Consider the following 13973-nt stretch of genomic DNA (forward strand, 5'->3'; position numbering starts at 1 on the left):
TCCCTGGGGGAGGCCCCGGCCGCCCGGCCCGCCTCCCGCACCGCCCCTGCAGCGCCGGCGGAGGGCGGTCGGGCGGTGGCGGGGCGGTGCAGGGGCGGGCCCGGGCCCGGGATGGCCTCGCAGGTAGGCGAGCGCCGGCCGCCCGGTGGGGAGGGGGCGGCGGGGGGGTTGTGTCACCGCCGCGGAGGGGCGAGCCGGGGGCGCGCCCCGGCGCCGCTGATTGACAGCGGGGCCCGGCCCGCAGCCCATAAAGGCGGCGGCGCGGGGCGCGGGGCCGCGGAGGGACTTGCGACGGCGGCAGGGAACCGTGCTCCGCTCCCCACCGGCACCGCCCCGGCAGAGCCTCAGCGCGCCGTCGGCTCCCCCCATGCCAGGTGAGGCGCAAGGTGGGAAGGCGCCGTGCCCTGCCGTGAAGCCCCCTCCGGGGGACGCTTGCCGACCGCCCGGCCGGGCCGGGGCAGGCGGCGGGGGCTGCGCCGGCCGGAGCTCGCCGTGGGCAGCCGGCTGGGCGCCCCGCGCTGCCGTCCCCCGCGGGTGCTCGGGGCGAAAGATGAAGGGACCTGCCCCGGGGAGCGCTCGCCGAGGCGGTGTGCGGCAGCCGGCCGCTGCCCGCAGCCCTGCCCGCAGCCCTGCCCGCAGCCCTGCCCGCCGCGCCGGCGGGGGCTGTGCCCGAGCCGTCCGGGCTGGGTCCCACCGCGGAGGCGCTGGGTTTGAGGGGGGGTGAAAGAGGCTTCCTGGAGTTTGCTGGTAATTGGTGTTAGCGGCGATATTTCGGGGTGACAGACAATAAGGAGAAAAGAAAATCTTGGCAGTAAAAGGTGGCATCCCTGAGTCCTTCCAAAACCGTGTGGCGCTAGCACAGTGCTGAAGTGATAGGGCTGTATCCGGGGGAATGAATGTCTACGCATTCCCGTCAGCGCGGTCTGCTCCATTCATTGCGAGTGCACACACATATGGAGATGCGGTTACGTGGCTTATAACTGCACAGTGCTGCAGGGCAAAAATAGCATCACGTTGAAAGTCACTTTATCCAGCTGTGGGGTTAGCTCTTGGGTACAGAGGATTGTAAGAATGGGTAAATGAGATATATATATATATATAAAAGAGAGAGCAGTTTGTATGATGACACTGGAAAAGGTACTGAAAAGTACCCCTAGTACTCAGAACCAGCATCTGCTGAGATCCCATTATCCTACAAGGAATTTCAGTGGAACATTGTGCTCCAAAGTAAAGATGCAGCTACTAATATGCTGTATTTCATGTAATGTCACATGGTCCCTATGCCAGCTGCTGAAAAATCGTGGAGAAAATAATAGCATGTATTTTCTGTATGTCTTTCCTTTTTATTATTAGGGACAATTGCATAAAAAGGAGCTTTATTGTCAAGAATTCCCTTCACTTGATGTCATGTTTTATTTCTGGCATCAAGAATAACTCCAGGATAGGTATTACAAGAACCAGACAAGAGAGAAATTCTGATTTTATATGTATAGTTGCTTATAATAAGAGTTCTGCTTATGGCATTTCATGAGGTAAATAATAATATTTGTAGTTGACAAATATTATTTCCCTAATTCTTATTACTTTTTGATTTATTCATAGGAGTTATGCTGCAGAGGAGTGGGCTGTTGTGGCTTGCTGTGTTGATAACCCTGTGGGTTTCCTCAGATGCTCAGGGTAAGTTCTGACACTTCTTAACTAGATACAGAGTAGCTCCCAAAGCTAAAAGTTGGTGTAAAACATTGGCTTACCTGAGCTACAGGGGGCAAAGTAATCATATGATTTTTTTTAGAAGTGCCTGGAATAGTAGTTGCTGGGGTTTTTTTTGGTAGATAAGTCTTACTGCTGTTAAATGAAGATTCCTCAATAAATATCGAAAAATTGTTTTTAGAAATTGTTGATCAAAATGTATATAACCCCAGAAATAATTGCTATTATACTTTACTCTCCAGGGGAAATGTATGGTGAAAGTAACATAAACAGGATCACTGAGTGGGCTGAACATTTTAAGAAGATAGAGGTAGAGAAGTAGACCTCTACAGCCAAATATAAGTAGGATGTAAATTGGCACAGTGCCAGGCCATCATTTACATCTGACTTCTTGGCCTGAATATTTAAAAATCAAATCTCTTTCTTCCTGTTGTCACGTGGCCACATGGCTTCTCATAATTTGATTTTTATTAGCCAACAGTTAAAATATGGAAGTTGGCTCAACTTCCTTATCCATTGATATATATTAAAAATATGTAACGATTGCATTGTTACATGCATCCATGCGTAGGCATATACTTGAATGTACAGCATGTGTATATATATACACAAATGTGTATTATATAGTGCTATAAAATATATAGCCATATGTTCAGTTATATAATCAAATGTATTAATACCTACACGCAGAGAACGTGAGAGTTGTCATGTAAATGAAAATGACGGGTGGAAAATACGATTCACTTGCATGCTAGTAGGAATAGTTCTGTTTGTGGAAGTAGGGAAGTACTGGGTTTACTCTGCTGATCTTCATGTCTGTCATATAATTGCAGTTACTAAGTATAACGTTGCAGAGCTGTGTTTCTTATAACACTTTTTGTAGACCCATTGTCACACACTGTTAACTTTTTCAGATGGTGACAAGGAAGAGGAGACTACCTTTGATTTACTTCAAATCAGTAACATAAACCGAAAGACAGTTGGAGCAAAATCGTTTCGGGGTCCAGACCCCACTATCCCAGCATATCGTTTCATTCGGTTTGACCATATACCTCCGTGTAAACCAGAGAAATTAAAAAAGATTGTCAAACTCATACGGCAAAATGAGGGCTTTATCCTTTCAGCCACCCTGAGACAGGACAGGCAATCTAGAGGCACTATCCTTGCTTTAGAAGGTCCTGGCATCAGTGAGAGGCAGTTTGAGATCATTTCCAATGGCCGGGCCAACACCCTGGATCTTATCTATTGGGTGGATGGCTTCCAGAATGTGATTTCCCTGGAAGACGTGGACCTTGCCGACTCGCAGTGGAAGAACCTCACCGTGCAAATAACAGGGGAGAACTACAACCTCTATGTTGGCTGTGACCTAATTGACAGCTTCATCCTGGAGGAGCCTTTCTATGAGCAGCTGAAAGCAGAGAACAGCAGAATGTATGTGGCGAAAGGGTCCATTCGGGAGAATCATTTCAGGGTAGGTAACCTGGAGGAGCTTGGGTCACTGGTGAGGTAAGGATGTAGCTGCAACTAGTTTGAGAAGATGCAATAGGTGGAGTTTTGTTCTCCCGACACCTCTTGGATTTGGTGGGGTCATAGGTGTTCCCAAGCAGAATTTCTCCGGAGTGTGTTTTTATTCACTGCTGGATCCGTGTTGTGTAAATTTGGGGGTTCCTGAAAACAAAGGAGTGGTAAAGCAAAGTCTAAGGCCAGGAAAAGTGCACAAAACCAGTTTACATGCTTTCCTATGCAACCATCCACTTTCTTTTCCAGATTTATGACTTCTGAACATGTTGCATTTTTGTGGTGATTTGTAGAATTCTTTGGAAATTTCTTGAAGACCTATTTTTCTGTTGAAATATATCTGTTCAAGTCATAAGAACCTGTCAATATTTGTTAAATTTTATTAGAAAAAGAAAATTGGAGGAAAGAAAGAATTTTTAATGGAGCTGAAGCATGTAGTGTTGGCTCATCCCCTAACAGAGTATGTTGGTTTGCCATTCTGAAGAAACTTTCGTTTCAATTTAAAAAAAAAAAAAATTGGAAAAAAAACCCAAACAAAACAAACCAAAACAAAATGTTTTGATCAGTCCTGTAAATGAGATTTTTTTTTTCTTTTTGTGGAAAACATTTATTGTTTCTCTTTTGTTTTAAAAAGAAGCAATTAGAAACTTTCTGGTTTTCCTATAAAATTAAAATTTCTTCCTACCTCATACAGTGATGTGATCTGGCCCAAGTGCTTTAAGGGTGGTTTCTTTTCACTCACAGGTGAAACCAAACTTGAACTCATGGCTTCAAAAATTTGAAAAAAATTCTTTCTCATCCTGTTGTGCCATCTAGTTGTGAGCCAGCGTGTGACATGCTGGAGTGTCATTCCATAGGGTGACCAGTTTTGGCAGGAAAGCCAGAAGCTCTTGCCCAACAGCATCTCCAGTCCTGCTTCCCTTCCTATCCTATCAGTTGTGCTCATAGAACTGGTTTTGGAGCTGTACTATTAAGTGGGTCACTGACGTAATCTGTTTTTACAGTAATTTTTTTCTGAGTTTTTTTTTTAAAGTGAAACAGATACTGGTCTGGTTTTATAGTGTTGTCTCAGGGTAGTGCCAGCACAGTTGAGGAGACAGTGAAGTATGGTGCATGGGAATGACTGGCTAAGTATGGAAGTGCGATGGAGCTGGAACTTCAAAAGTTGGCTTTGACCTCATGATGACCATCTTACAGAACTACAGTTTAAAATGCACTGTATGGAAATGGAGATTTGAGCTCACTGCTGATTAATAACTGTTTCATTATGACCTATTGCAGAACATACCTGATCTTGTTGCTTGTAGTATTGAAATTGTGTGTAACAAAACTATGAACAGATTTTTTTTTCAGTGTGTGTCAGGTTGAATGCCTTGTAGATTGGATTTATCCATAAGTAAATATGTAAAAAACAGTCAGTAGCATGGGTTTGAGACAGACCAGTTATTGGTTAGTCCTAAATTGATCTAACCGGTTTTTAATTTTTTTTATTATTATTATTACAGGGTCTTTTGCAAAATATTCAGTTAATCTTTGATACTTCAATAGAGGATGTTCTGCGTAAAAAAGGATGCCAGAGGAGCCAGTCAAGTAAGGCTTTTTTACCTCATTAATACTGTTCAGTTGACTCTGAAAATGAGAAATGTCAATGGGGACATATTATCCTAAAACCATGCAACATATCCCTCTGAAATGGTAGAGGCATCTCATTTAAAAAAGAAAAAGAAAATTAAGTTGCTTTTTGGTGGTAGTAGGATTATATTTGTTAGCTGTATTGAGATACTATTTCTACTCTAGGCTACTATTTTAGTTCTTATTGCTTAGGTTTATAACTCTGAGCCTCTGTTTTTAAGTTGGGAGAAAAGCTGTCAAACAAGAAATTACTAGAAATAGAAGGAAAAATAGATATATATGAAAATATCTACATTCTTCCATGAGTTGTCCATGATTTTTTGAGCACAAGACTGGGAACATTGCTTCTGAATTCTGCTTCTGGCTCTCAATGGGCCCATGAGCAATTCTGCAAATCTTAAAGACACTGAATTCCTTGGCAATAACTTTGTTGACTGAAAGAGGTGCTGGGTTTGAATCCCAAAGTGTTGTTAATCAAAACAACCTAAGGAAAATAAGAAAAAAACAAGAGAGGTATGGAAGGCATGTATGTGACAAGCTGCCATGCATTCTTGTTAGTCCAGTTCATGCTGACCTCACCAGGAGGGGAGCCCTCTGTGTGTGGGAGTATATTGGTTTCATCATGAAAGAGTTACGAAAATTTGTCAAGTATACACTAAGGTTTTGTACTTCAGCTCATGGGAGGTGCTGGCTACTTTACTTTCCAGTGTTTGTAACTGGCAGGAGCTCAGTCAAGAATCAGAGACGTCTGATTCCATCAGAGGAACGTGGTAGGTACACAAGGTAGTCAGGACTTCAGAGTTTTATTTGAAAATCCTGCTGTCTGAAATGCCATTATTTCTGTCACTTCACCAAAACATATAACAGATCAAATCAGTTAAGCAAGCTTTTTTCCTTGTTTATGCAAAACCCATAAGTTAAGCAGTAGCAGGTCTTAACTTCTTCAAAGGGGGCCAGAGTATTGAGATTTTGTAGCAAAAACTTTCTATAAGATATATAAATGTGTGTGTATATATATGTATGTACATATCTATATAGGGGTGTGCATATATGTATATGCACAAAAAATTTAACTGAGCTTGCTAGTCGGTTTTTAAATCTTGATAAAGCATATTGGTTGGTTATTTCATACGTTCCAGAGGTATGCCCTGCTGCAGGACCCCAGATGCAAGTGTGATGATGTGTTAGAAATGAGTCACATGGGCTAGAAGGGAAATGGCCTTAGATGGCACAGGCAAGAAGATATACCCTCATTTGTTGGTTGTCATCTACCCCAGCCAAGCTGTTTTCTGTACTCGCAAACTACTGAGAAACTACTCAGAACTACTTATTACTGGTTTTCAGCTTTGTTAGTGGAAGGAAATGCTTGAGGAGCAGAACTGCTGCAGGAAAATAGAATGTGTATTTAGGTCTAACTGTAATCTGAATAAAAGAAAAGGATGGTTTCAGGAAGGATGCAGTTCAGCTATTCTACTTCATTTGCCAGTGGAAACAAAATTCCCAGAAGTCAAAGTAGAACCTTGAGGGCACATTCAATGATCAGAGGCAGAACAGTCTCATTCAAGAGGATGAGGTCCCTAGATGTAGATAGATTGAACCAGCAAAACCAATGAAAGAGAGTGTCTTCAAATGTTTTATGTTATTATTGGTTGATCACTGCAAACAGAAATAGTTTGTCCAAATGTTTAGAGATATCATCAAGAAAAAAATGGGAGGTTACTGACTTCTGTTCTAAAGAGGAAGCCTAAGAGTGGGAGCCTAAAGGGATAATTGAGTTCTGCATGCTGATACATACCTCAGGAGGAATTCTTATACCCTTCAGCTGTTGCAGCTAATAACCAACAGATAATATTTTTTTAATGTGTTTCTTATCACATCTGTCAACTTCCAAATTTTCAGGTCCAATAAATTACATATTTGATTTTTTGTTTTAGCCTTCTTGGGAAGTATTAGCTTATAGTTCAATTCACAGTATTTTTACTTTGCCTTTGCAACACAGAGAACACTACAAGATGGAAATTACTTATGCAACAACAGAAGAGGGCTAATGGCACATTGTGGCTTGAGGCTGTGAAAATGACTTGAGAGGCTTGTTAATGCATGGCTGATTTTCTGGTGTTGCCTATCCAGCTTAATTACCACAGTTGAAAAGCCATGGCCGATATGTTACTGACCACAAGGTACATAAGTATTTTCCCATTTTCATGGCTCACCCGTTGAGCTGTGGTACAGACACTAAGATGGCAAATTTACGTGTGAGTGTCCCACGTGGCAGATGTTACCACTGAAGTGCCCTCAGGTCTGAGGACACAAAAGGCCTGCTGCTTTTTCAGAGACAGGACTGTGTTTTCCTACTGTATCTTTAATCCTAGTATGAGAATGTGAGGTATGGTAAAATGGTAGCTTGGGATTGCTGTTGGGTTGAGGTAGGAAAGTATCTCTGTAGTGTGGTGGTTGCAAATACTTTAGGCAGGACTTACACACAGCGCTGGGTAGGAGAGATGACAAAAACATGCATAAATAGGCACATCAATAAAATCCCTTCTTCAGCTAGATCAACAGAATGACATTTGCACATGTGAAAGGATACACATTCTGCTCTTCTGGTTTCTCATTTTAAAGATAATCATGTGGTCCTTAGGAAATTAGCAGGAAGGCAGCAGCAGAGAACTGATTTCCCAGTGATCCTCAGGCATCTTCTTTCAGTCGCTGCCAAGTATCAGTAGGAAGTGTGGATTTAGTTCTTCTAACATAGTTTTGGTTTATGTTTCCTGCTGAGATTGCAGCTTTATTAATGTCCTCAGAATGTTCCGGTCAAGGCACACTCCATGTTGGCTTGAAAAATATGAAATTAATGACCTGAGAAGTGCTATGGGGGAGTCTGAGAAACCTAGTCTTTCAATGCGGTAGGAAAATTGCATTCTTTCCAGGGAATAAAAACGCAGCTGAAATAAACAGTTATGATGCAGAGTTCTGATCTGCTATGTGGTGTATTTGTTTTCTCCTATCCTGTGAGTGAAGCTGGACAATTACTTCAACTCTGGAATACTGCACACAATTTATTGTAGACCTTGACTAGTGGCAGATACTTCATAGCTAATTGAAAAAGCACATTAAGCCAATCATTTGAAGTATGGTTGAGAAGTAATTATTTAATGCCATCTTATGGGTTGGTTCTTTGTTCTTTTGCTTTTAGCTTTCTAAATGAATGAAGAATACTCCTGCTCCCATTTTCATTGCTTGTACATTTAAATATAACACTTCACATTGAATAATCAAGCATCAGATCAAGCCCTTAAAATTTTTAAAGTGTTGCTACCTTCTGTGACTTGTCAACACTGAATGGTATTGGGGTGTTTTGAAGCATACGCTCTATGGTTCACATTCCTGTGCTGTTTTCTTCTTTTTAAATTGTTATATACTTTACTTTTCCTTCCTCTTTGGTAACCTTGAGTTATTACCAGATTTAGTAACATTGTAACCAAGTCTTTATTGAGAGACAGGACAGTATGGATTTCTGTGTAGCTGATACCAAAGTTGAGTGTACCATGCAGTCCTTAGAGAAAGCTTCCATGGAATCCATAAGATATTTACCTGGTGGAGATTTAAATGCTTAACAGAACACAGACTGTTTTATTTAATTATCTGTGTTCTTTTTTTATTGATTACTGCTGATGTTTTCAGTTATATTCCTTTTCAAGAATTTGCTATAGGCAAGGAGGTCTTTTAAACTGATATTAGAACATTTCCCTGTCTCCCTGTATTATGCATGCAAAGTTCTGTTTTAATTATGATCTGCCTGATGGAGGAGTGTTTGGAGTGACAAATCAAATATTCAGCCTGATCTTAGCTTGATCTCCATTTCACTTCAGAATTAAACTATCATTGTAACATCTCCTCTGAGTTTAACACTAGGCAGTGCAACACAGAGCAGAGTCTGGTATAAATTGCATAATGGTCTGAATTTGAGCGAAGTAACCATGGAATTTATGGGCAGAACAAGCACAATGACTTTCTGCAAGGAAATTTTCTCCTGCCTTTTTCTCTGCATCGGGATAATGCGATAGGTCATGAAAAAATCTGAAACCTTTTGTGGCTCTGAGCGGATAAAATGGGTTTGCTTTTTTGCTACTGTGTCCCTTTGTTACTCCTTCTTCATAAATTAATGTGTTGCAGTGCCAACAATGTTTTAAAGTGAGGGCCGTGTGAGACACAGATTGTCTCTTAATTTTGCAAAGAGAAAGCCTATAATTGGAACCAGCTGACATCTAATCCCTCTCTTTTATTCATGGGTATAATCTAGCATGATGCTGAGCCAAAATAGATGTGTGTAAACCCTACCCATGGGTGCCAATCTGTGATTTCAGCAGGAATCTGTAATCTGTGGAAGAACTTTGTATATGCAGCTCTCCTTTTTTCCTTTCTTGCTGCCAGCTGAAGTGAACACCATCAATGAGAGCACAGAAATCCTTCACTTGAGCCCTGCTGTCACAACCGAGTACGTGGGCGAGAAGCCAGAGAAGAAGGCTGAGTTCTGTGACCGCTCCTGTGAAGAGCTGGGAACGATGTTCACTGAGCTCACTGGCCTGCGCATTGTGGTGAACAACTTAGCTGATAACCTCCAAAAAGTGGTAGGTACTTGTAAGTCTGAAGAAGAACCGAAAGAAGTCTGTTGTGCAGTACTCTTTCCTTCTTTGTTTGGTACCACAGGTGGTTAATAGAGGTTTCTGTATGTATGTGTGCATACCTGTTGGTATATCTACATAATGTATAGATGACCTGCATTTTCAGCATGGCTAGTTAGGTCGTTCTTGAGTATAACTCTTTAATGAAGGCTTGGTTTTCATAGACTGGGTTTAAAAGAAGACGCACTCGTACACAGAGGAAATCAATCCTCTTAAAAGTACTGCAGGTTTGGAAATTGAAAGCGAACAAACCCACCCTTGCCTGTATACTGCTGAAGCGTTGTTACCATGCTTATACCATTTATGAATACATCAACAAGGGGCTACACAGGGTATCTAAACTGTAAGTAAATGTATGGGATTTTCATAGTTGAAGTAAGACGGTGACATGTTACTGAAGTCTACCCCTCTTCTTGTTCTGAATATGTTAATCCTTTCTGAAGGAGGTTTATTACTATGCCATATGTCTCAGGACTAAAATCTTCCCACCTACAGATGCGTTGTATTGCAGAAAAGCAAAACTGCTAAGAACAGATTTCCCTTAGCATTGTGTGACTGTGTTTGTACTATTAGCTGAAGAATTGCTATGCAGTATTGCAGTACCTGAGATCTTCTACTTTATGTACATAAATATGTAAAAAATACACTTTTTTTTTTAATGGAAGAATGAAATCCAGTAGTGTCTCAGTTTTGTCTTATTTAAAATGGTTTGTTTACGAAGTATACTTTTTTTTTTTCATTTGCTTCATCTTCTAGTCTGAAGAGAACCAAATTATGTGGGAATTGATTGGGCCTAACAAAACACTGAAGAACCAGTCAGTTTGCTGGCAGGATGGCCGTGTCTTTGCAGATAATGAAAGCTGGATTGTAGATAGCTGCACCAAATGCACCTGCCAGGTAAGGTTTTGGAAACATTCTTCTTCACTGCAAAAGTGGATAGTCTGTTTGCTCCAGGTCAGGTCACACTTACTCAGAGCTTGGCCTAGACTTACTGATATTTATAAAAAGTAGTCCCCATGTCCATGATATTTAGAATAAATCAAAGAATTTCCACACATGAAACTTTCCCCAGATGCCCACCTTTATTTGCCTCTGTATGTGATCATAAGTCAGTAAGTTGATTTCTTTGCCTGTAGGATTCTAAAATTGTGTGCCATCAAATCACCTGCCCAGCAGTCTCCTGTGCCGATCCATCTTTTGTTGAAGGTGAATGCTGTCCAGTCTGCTCTCACTGTGAGTATTTAGCCAAAGAGAAAGAAACTCTTTGGCAATATTTAAAACCACTCCTACTGTGCTGGAGAGGTCAAAACAAGTAAGAGGGTGAGACAGGTAAGATCAAATAAACTTATATGGGTACAAGGATCATATGGAGTAACTTGGCTGCTTGAAGTTACCTTCTGGAGAAGTAGGTCTCTCTTCAGTGATTATATTGGTTGCTTAGAAGTAAGCTGATAACTTGCCTAAGTTGGACACTAAAGGTTAGATGCATGCTCCTTCTTAGTCATGTTTTCCAAGGCTGGACATTCAGATTTTTGTTGGTTTGCAATAGCACTGTGCACTATTACTTCTTTTCCATACTGCTTGGTTAAAACAGACTAACATAGGTTAGGATGTCTTCTTGTCTCCTTGTGGACAATGTTGAAGTTCCAGATGAAAAGTTTCATGCGGTTTGATGCAATATTTATTAAGAGTGCAAGTTATTTTTCCTCTCTGTTATTGTCATTCTGTTACTCCGTTTTATTTCTTCTCTGTCATATATCCTCTTTTGGTATAATGCTTTACTTATGTGGAACAGATGGTCAAGGTTCATTTAAGACAGCATTGCAGGCTGTGAACTAGACTTTGGAGTGACAATAGTTTTAGTAATTTCACTAATTAAGTGACTTCAGTGTGGATTCAGTACATTTCACTCTGTACTAGACAGGTCTATTACAGAAGAAAACAGTTACTTAGAAGTTCTAAATAAAAATGCACTGGAATATACTCAGTTTTTTGCCTATTGAAGCAGAGAGCATATTTTTAAAATGTGCTCTTGGTCACATTCACCATTATGTTGTGTTTGGAGGTGGTGCCACGTCTTATCTTACTGACCTATACTCTGAAGTCAAAGGCAGTTGGAACTCGAGTTTTTGGCTCAGTCCATTCTAGAGATAGGATGATAAACCTCCAACGGTCAGTGCCTTGTGCAAACACACTAACTTCAGTGGCAGCTTGGGAAAGCAAAATGAGAAAAAGAAAAGACGACAAAGCATGTGTTCTACAGACAAAGAAAAGTGAAAATCTTCTGAGTAGGATAGCGACTTTCAATGCTAAGTACTTTTTTGTACCTTTTGCTCTGCAGCTGATGACAGTGAGGAAGGCTGGTCACCATGGTCAGACTGGACAAAGTGCTCCGTTACCTGTGGCTCTGGGACTCAGATGCGAGGAAGGTCGTGTGATGTCACCAGGAGTGCTTGTACAGGCCCACACATCCAGACAAGGATGTGCAGCTTTAAGAAATGTGACCATCGCAGTAAGTAATAAAATTTCTTCCTTTTTTTTTTTTTTTTTTAAAGCTTCTTTGGGCTTCTCTAAGCAAAAACAAGCTTAGTCTGGATTTGCTATGAACACTTACTAGTCAGAACAGTATGTATTTGATCACTCATATATGCATAATTAAAGTAGCTATCATTAGATTCTTAGTTGTGTCCCCTCTTTCAAATATTTCTCCTTTTCCTGACAATTTAATAGGTATGTGCATTCTGGGCTCAGCTCTGTTAAACAAAAAGATAGTGGGTGATCTTTTCTTTAACATTATGAACTGGAGTCTCTTGTTTGAAGTCAATTTGGAGACAGCACTCAGTTCATAAGCATGATACATGGGGCCACGTTTTGATCTGCAATTTGTTCACTATTATTGGCCCATTCCATTAGCTTAGTAGTTTTTAGGAATACAGTAATCACAGAAGACTTTTGCAAAGTATCAAACTGCTTTTATATTTAAGGCACTTAGAAGGATCATGTCTTCAGAACTGTAGTTAACACTATTGCAGGTAGCTGCTGTATCCAGGCTGCCATAGTACCTAAGGCTATTGCTGACGCTGCTAGATGTCCAAATGTGCATTTTAAAGAAGTATTTGTTTAATTGGAACAAGTTTCTTTTTAAGTAAAATATCTAATATGCATGTTAGTCATATGTTGGTCACTGAGATTCTTAATAAAGCTGTACTTGAATGTGTGAGCTGACATGCTGGGCTTTGTAAGTGACAGAGGTAGGCAAGAGATGGGACATTCATCAGATGTGGTGAGAGGCTTATTAGAAGGTTAACTTCCCAAGTGAGTTTGTATTACTGCCGCAGGTGGGCTATTTCCTTGAGTTGTGCTCTTCTCTCTGGCAGTACGTCAAGATGGTGGCTGGAGTCACTGGTCTCCCTGGTCTTCCTGTTCAGTTACTTGTGGGGTAGGAAATATCACCCGCATCCGCCTCTGCAACTCCCCTATCCCCCAGATGGGTGGGAAAAACTGTGTGGGAAATGGGCGTGAAACAGAGAAGTGTGAGAAGGTTCCATGTCCAGGTATGTCTGTGGTCTTGAATCCAAGATGATGGAATAATATTCCAGCTGAATTTCTTCTTTTTATTCAGATTGAAATTACAGTGAATTTTTGTGATGGAAAATATAATTCGTAGCTTAGGGGTGAAATAACACACAAGGGTGCTTTTAAAATGAAGACAACAATGCAGTCAGAGGTTTTGTAAACCTCCCAAGTTATGACTTGGCTTTAAACATTAAGAGTTTGAAAAATTTTCATTTTATAGCTTAGTGATTTATCTCTGCATATCAAAAATATAAACACTTTCTATCTAAAAGGAAGCTGATACTGTACATGTTAGGAATAGGCATACAGTCCCCGAATAGCCAGGTTTCTTTGAAAGCATGCATGCACATTCTACACATATTCAACAGATTTAATTGTTATTGTAATTCTTTCTTCCTCATCTACACTTTTTAACCTTTCTAGAGACCATTCATTCCACTCACTTTCACTTTCCTTTCATAGAATTTTTTCTCCCTTTTTTCCCTTTGTATATCTTTCTTCATTCCTTCCTCCGTTTAGCCTTTCCTTTCTACTTACGGGATATGACCTTGAAACTGATGTCAAGCTTCTAACCCAATAGTACTTAAATTGCTATACAGGCTTCATCTATTTTTTGATCTCCCTGTGCATGCAAAGTTAGTGAAAAGGTTATTTATTTAAGGACACACACAATTGCCCATATGTTTTTTTGCAGTACCAAGAACAAACACAGAGTTTGATTCAAAGATGTTTGTATTTCAAGAAAGTCCAGGATTGACAAAAGGATCAGTAGAGTTGCACCAATATAAAACATGCAGAAGACTCATTGAAATAAGTTATTTATACTGAGTCAAACAATACTATTGAAGATAC

The 13973-nt window shown here is 40.7% G+C and overlaps 1 protein-coding gene across 1 annotated transcript in view; it reads left to right on the forward strand.

Moving 5' to 3' along the window:
- Window positions 1-245: 245 nt before the first annotated feature.
- THBS2 (thrombospondin 2) overlaps window positions 246-13973 on the forward strand; it is a 34743-nt gene continuing 21015 nt past the window's right edge. Inside the window, exons 1-9 of the mRNA XM_087776448.1 lie at window positions 246-374; window positions 1603-1677; window positions 2625-3181; window positions 4734-4818; window positions 9295-9491; window positions 10302-10442; window positions 10682-10778; window positions 11887-12057; window positions 12923-13099. Coding sequence (XP_087632574.1) covers window positions 368-374; window positions 1603-1677; window positions 2625-3181; window positions 4734-4818; window positions 9295-9491; window positions 10302-10442; window positions 10682-10778; window positions 11887-12057; window positions 12923-13099 — 1507 coding nt within the window. The 5' untranslated portion in view covers window positions 246-367. The remainder of the gene's footprint in view (window positions 375-1602; window positions 1678-2624; window positions 3182-4733; window positions 4819-9294; window positions 9492-10301; window positions 10443-10681; window positions 10779-11886; window positions 12058-12922; window positions 13100-13973) is intronic.

The sequence above is a fragment of the Nipponia nippon genome, unplaced genomic scaffold (assembly GCF_047370975.1).
Source record: "Nipponia nippon isolate SJK-2023a ecotype South Korea unplaced genomic scaffold, ASM4737097v1 scaffold_4, whole genome shotgun sequence".
Classification (NCBI taxonomy): domain Eukaryota; kingdom Metazoa; phylum Chordata; class Aves; order Pelecaniformes; family Threskiornithidae; genus Nipponia; species Nipponia nippon.